At 44.1% G+C, this 6,273-nt stretch overlaps 1 protein-coding gene across 2 annotated transcripts in view; it reads left to right on the forward strand.

Moving 5' to 3' along the window:
* Window positions 1-5,972, forward strand: part of LOC147603658 (CBL-interacting serine/threonine-protein kinase 24-like) — a 43,103-nt gene extending 37,131 nt beyond the window's left edge. For both annotated transcript variants that reach the window (XM_086795844.1, XM_086795843.1), the window contains exons 13-15: window positions 5,064-5,120; window positions 5,204-5,278; window positions 5,414-5,972. In XM_086795844.1, coding sequence (XP_086651970.1) covers window positions 5,064-5,120; window positions 5,204-5,278; window positions 5,414-5,503 — 222 coding nt within the window. In that variant the 3' untranslated portion in view covers window positions 5,504-5,972. The remainder of the gene's footprint in view (window positions 1-5,063; window positions 5,121-5,203; window positions 5,279-5,413) is intronic.
* Window positions 5,973-6,273: the final 301 nt, after the last annotated feature.

The raw sequence follows: 6,273 nt of genomic DNA on the forward strand, positions 1-6,273 counted from the left end.
AGTGCTTCCTTCATTGGGTAGGCTCCTTTCAAGAGGACTTCATATTGATTGGAACCTTGATGAGGCCTATGGGAAGACTCTTGCTGCTGATATGTTTAGCCGATAATTAGAAAATTGAAAACTTGCTGTTATGTATGTAACTCAAAAAAGTGTTGTGGGTGATGTTTTTGAATGAGTGCACAGAGCGGAAGCAAATAAGCACTAGAGTGTGCTGAGTAGAGAGTGCAAGAGAGAGAGATATGGAGCAACTATGCTGAATATACTGAAGTGATACAGTCCCAAGCAAGAGACAAAAAGTGTCTCATAAGTGAGGGAGCAAATGAAAGACTAGGCAAGATGGAAAAGTGAGAGGCCAGCCCACCTATTTATAGGTAAGAGGGGCTGGCCAACTGGACACGCTAATACTGGCCGATTGGACATGATATAGCTGGCCGATTGGGGAAAATACATCCAGGCTAGGAAAAATCCCATAAAAATATATAAAAAAGAGGTGGCCAGCCCACAATCAAGGGCCATGAAAAAGGGACCTAAAGGGACACCAAACATGGGCAAAAACTGGGGATGAATGTGCTAACACCCCCTCTTAGCACCACCAGATGTTGAACATACTCCGAGAAGTCGAAGATGAGGAGCCAAGGAAGCCTGAGAAACCGGCTTGGTGAACAAATCTGCAGCATTCTCCGCTGAAGGACAATACTCCAAACGCAAATATCCAGCAAGAACCCGTTCACGAACATAGTGATGCTGAATCTCAATGTGTTTTGTACGAGCATAAAACATGATCAGGTGACACCTGTAAGAGCTGCAAGTGCTCAAATCTTGGCAAAATCAAAGGTAAATGGGTCAAATGCTGCAAAAATGGGTTCAATGTAGAAAAGCCCCAATTTTTAGGTAGCCAATTAGACCAAATCTAAACCGGATCTCAACCTGTAAATCTGCTAAAGCAATTGTCACCTGTACCAAATGCTGTAATGCCGAAAAAAAATTGGGAGAAATGTCCCAATGCCACGTAAAAGTGCCTGTAACAACCAAAATGCCTGCAAATGTCTCTTATAGACTTGCAAATAGTGCCAATTTCTGCAAAATCCCCAAATTTCTAGTGCAATTACGTACCAAATTTGCTGAAATCAATGCCAATGTGTGCCAATGTTGCAATTGCAGGCTCAATGGTAAAAAGCCCCAAATTTCAACAGACAAAATGTGCAATTTCCGGTCAAAATCTGCAAATCCCACAAATCTGAAATATGTTAGGGCTGAAATTTTCAAAAGATGTAAAATGTCCCTAATTTTGCAGATCTGTACTCAAGGCATGGTACAAGGCAGTATGGCAGGCGGTGTTGTGCAGAAAAGCCCCATTGTTGGAAGGAGGCGCACAGCAGGCAGCATACAGCAGGCGAGGGCAGGACAGCGCAGTACAAATCCCGAGGAAGGCACAGCTTTGAAGGTACAATCGAAGCTTCAAAGGGATGCTCGACAGTGGCGCTAGCAAAAAGTACAGTCGGCAGACCGCAAGGTCGAGAATGCGATTGCAATCGTGCGTGACACGTGGCAGCAACAACGCAAGACAGCAAGTCGATGCAAACTCACTAGGTATGGTCGGGCGGCTGTGCAAACCGTTGACGGCGCACAGCACTGGCGATGGGTTGGAAGGCGGCACTGGTACAGTCGGGCGCACAGGGCAGGGTGTCAGTTGCAAGGCGTTGACGGCGCACAGCTGTGGTCGACAGTTGCACAGCAGGTATACTTGTGCTAGACAGTTGATGCAGGTTGGCAGCTTCAAGAGGAGTCTTGCTCGTCTGTGTGCTATAGGCCAAAGCTGAGCAATAAGGGCAAACCCTAGCTCTGATGTGTAACCCTAACCCTTACCCTAACCAAGCTGTGATACCAATGTTGGGTAGGAGGGCAGCTAGCCTACACACACACACACACACACAACCTCAAGCATAGAGAAACATGAGAGTGTTGGAAAAGATGTACAAAAAAGTACAAGTGTACTAAAAAAAAAGCCTAGGGCTAAGTGCCCAAACACACAAAAGTGTGTTCACAAGGGGAAAAAACCTGTGTCCAGTCACAGGGAAAAAATGCCTGTGAGTAAGCTGGGTTCACACCTTAACTAGCCGGGAGTGGACATGACCAACAGGTGCCATGTCCATGCACTGGCACGGAAGAAAGAATCACCCAAAGCCATCTTGCCTGACCTGGCAGTCGACGCAAACTCACTAGGTATAGTCGGGCGGCTGTGCAAACCGTTGACGGCGCACAGCACTGGCGGTGGGTTGGAAGGCGGCACTGGTACAGTCGGGCGCACAGGGCAGGGTGTCAGTTGCAAGGCGTTGACGGCGCACAGCTGTGGTCGACAGCTGCACAGCAGGTATACTTGTGCTAGACAGTTGATGCAGGTTGGCAGCTTCAAGAGGAGTCTTGCTCGTCTGTGTGCTATAGGCCAAAGCTGAGCAATAAGGGCAAACCCTAGCTCTGATGTGTAACCCTAACCCTTACCCTAACCAAGCTCTGATACCAATGTTGGGTAGGAGGGCAGCTAGCCTACACACACACACACACACACACAACCTCAAGCACAGAGAAACATGAGAGTGTTGGAAAAGATGTACTCAATGAATGATAAAATGAAAGTACAAGTGTACTAAAAAAAAAGCCTAGGGCTAAGTGCCCAAACACACAAAAGTGTGTTCACAAGGGGAAAAAACCTGTGTCCAGTCACAGGGAAAAAATGCCTGTGAGTAAGCTGGGTTCACACCTTAACTAGCCGGGAGTGGACATGACCAACAGGTGCCATGTCCATGCACTGGCACGGAAGAAAGAATCACCCAAAGCCATCTTGCTTGACCTGGCAGTGAAGTCCTCGAACCAATCTCGATGGGGTGTCATGTGAGTAATAGCACCGCTATCCACAATCCACGACCGCGACTGAGAAGTCACAAGAGCAAGTATACGACGAGTACCTTCTAATAGAAGAATACCATCATCCTTCTTGGTCTGAGACACCGCTATAGAGGAAGAGTTCTTTGCTTCTTTGTCCCGCTTCTTCTTGTGACATTGGGGCGATTTATGACTCTTCTTGCCACAATAGTGACACTCAATGTCCTTGTTTTTAGAAGATCTGCTTTTGTCTTTGTCTTTGTCTTTGCCGTTATCCTTGGAGTTCTTGTCAGAACTCCCTTTCCCTTTCTTCTGTTGATTCTTCCCTTTATCTCGCGCAGCCAAAGCTCCATCAGAACCACCAGAGGTGCCAGTCCGCTCCTCAAAGCGAGACTCAATCTCATAATGGAGGGTAGAACTTCCTTCCAAGTAATTGGAACAAGACGAGGAGAAGAAACAAGAGGCTGAAAATAAGCATCAAACCTCTCTGGAAGCTTGGAGAGAAGTTGAATAGCCATATCCTCTGTAGAGATATCCTTGCCACAAACAGCAAGCTCGTCCCGGAGATGTTTCATCTTCGAGATGAAAGCAGATAAAGATGGAAAGGCAGAAATTGACAAGTTCATAAGCTGCTTTTTCAACGCCAAAATCCGACCTGGAGACTTAATCTTGTAGTGATTTGCAAATGCCTTCCAAACTTCATGTGCAGCATTTGCTGTATGCACGAGAGAGAACAGAATCCTGACAGTTCAACATGAGAAAGGAGAAAACACGACGATCATTCGCCTGCCAAATATCAATCTGTGCCTGAGTCACACCACCGGAAGCAAGGGTGGGAGGGGTGGCATTGGCAAGCATAGAGCGGAAGCAAATAAGCACTAGAGTGTCCGGAGTAGAGAGTGCAAGGGAGAGAGATATGGAGCAACTATGCTGAATATACTGAAGTGATACAGTCCCAAGCAAGAGACAGAAAGTATCTCATAAGTGAGGGAGCAAATGAAAGACTAGGCAAGATGGAAAGTGAGAGGCCAGCCCACCTATTTATAGGTAAGAGGGGCTGGCCAACTGGACATGATATAGCTGGCCGATTGGGGAAAATACATCCAGGCTGGGAAAAATCCCAGAAAAATATATAAAAAAGGGGTGGCCAGCCCACAATCAAGGGCCATGAAAAAGGGATCAAAAGGGACACCAAACATGGGCAGAAACTGGGGATGAATGTGCTAACAGTTTTTGTTTTACTGTGCACCCTACAATGCTCCATAGAGTTATGATGTTGCTCTATAGAAGAGGATGCCAGTCCTCGCTACATGCATATGTACTAGCCACAATGGCCTTGCACGTGGCTGCATGCATGCTAGCTGGTTTGCATGCAGTACTTGCAAACTCAATTTTGTCACTAGTGCAGGTTTTGTCTGGTGGATGAGTCACATGGTCTCACATGCATTGTAGTTGAGTTTAGTGTTTCACACATGAATGTAGCCAGGACTAGGTCCGGGCAGCAGGCAAGTCAGACCCTTCAGGCAAGGTGCCCATGGGTGAGCAGGTCGGATTGTGTCTAGGAAAGGGAAACCACAGGCATGCATGCTGGGCAGCATGTGTGAACAAAGTGGTTAAAGCATTCTCTCTCAAACTTAGTACTTGAAAAATATTAAAGTTTGAATAAAAGCATGTTGTGAGTAGCCCAACCATCTTCTAAGTAGCAGCTTACAAACGCAGACTCGTAAGAAGCCTTTTCTTCTCATTCTTCTGCATTGTGCTACAGCCCATACCTCTTGAGCCCCTTTCCACCTATGTGAGCAACCTGAAAGTGTGGTTAATAACAACAAATCAGCAGCAAGAGTCTTCCCTTCAGGATCACCTTGCAAGCAGAGGTTCTGGCATTGGCTTGTGTTATCTAGGAAACAATTCTTAAAAAGAACTATAGTATCCTTCAGTTTTAGACTTCAACCCCTTTTGCAGACTTGTGATTGTGGAGCAATTTGCTCACAGCAGTAAAACAACCTACAGTAGATTAAGTACCTGTGAGTGCTGCAGAGTTAATTCATGTCTTTGTTGCATAATTGTCTGTGTTACAGTTTTCTATGATGGCATTTGTATGATGTTACATGCGTTTTCTCTCCAAATTTTGCAAGTTAAAGGCTTTTTGTCCAGAACTTCTTACACATGTTTCCATGCATTAGATGAGGTTGGAGGGCCCATGGAGTGAAAGGGGTACTGAACTTGCAGTTGCTGCAGAGGTATAGTAATACATTCTTTTGAGAGTTGTGTGATGGGTGTGGGTCCTACATGGGATGGCAATCAGTTAATTGCATATATGTAGGTTTTTGAAGTGGCGCCCTCTCTGTACTTGGTTGAAGTGCGGAAGGCAGCTGGTGACACCCTCGAATATCATAAGGTATCCTAGGTTCCTATCTGAACTGTAGTATATTAAATAGTCTAATGCCTAAAATGTCAGTCCACTTCAAAAAATGCGTCCACCAAATAATACCATGCCTTGCATTTGATTCTCTTTTTGATCCTTGCTGTGCAGTTTTACAAAACCCTGTGTGGGGACTTAGGGGATGTCGTCTGGAAGTCGGCGGAAGAGGCACACCATTCTGATACCACAAGTGATTGCTAGATGATGCCCTCAACCTCTTTCTCTTCTGTTTGCAATTTTGTAATGTTGTAGCGCAAAAAAAAAATGCTAAAAGAAAGCAGTATCGTAACCACTTCTTGATTTGACATCTTTTAATGACCAAATCCCACAACTCATTAGCCTAAGCTAATGCGATTAATGCTAAGGGGTGTTCACACCTAAGCTAATGCCAAAATGCTAGGGGGTATTCATACCAGTCAACACAATGCACTCCGAGAAGAACCCCTTTGCACTTCATGCATATACATCCCTTAATGTATCATAAGCCTACTCATATTTGCATACCGTGGCATTAGAATCCGATGTCCCATACCACTAGATTAACTCCATATATCACTCCTTCAAAATAGAAGTTTGAGACGAACTGGCTAGTTCTCTTTGAAACTTAAATTTTGACACAAATTTTCTTTATCTTAAATTTGTTTAATTAATACCTAAAGTGTGAAAAATATTTAAAGTATGTATACTAAAATTTGTTCTTACTTGAGAAATGAATGATAATCTAATGAATTTGTTTTTGAAATCTTATTGTAAAAGTAAATATGGTTTTTAAAGGAAATTTAAATGACTTTCCTAAAAAAATGTGAATCATTGGCAAAGTGAAGTCAATACATACCTCCATTGTTGATGGTGTATTAGTGAAATTATCTAGCAAGAAACAATATAATACTCCAAAAACATGTGAATCTTTATGCTTTTCTATGCATATGAAATATAAAAATAACAACTAAGGTTAGAATTTAAGAGTTGTT

Source organism: Cibotium barometz, chromosome 63 (assembly GCF_041138505.1).
Source record: "Cibotium barometz isolate CiBa-2024 chromosome 63, ASM4113850v1, whole genome shotgun sequence".
Lineage (NCBI taxonomy): Eukaryota > Viridiplantae > Streptophyta > Polypodiopsida > Cyatheales > Cibotiaceae > Cibotium > Cibotium barometz.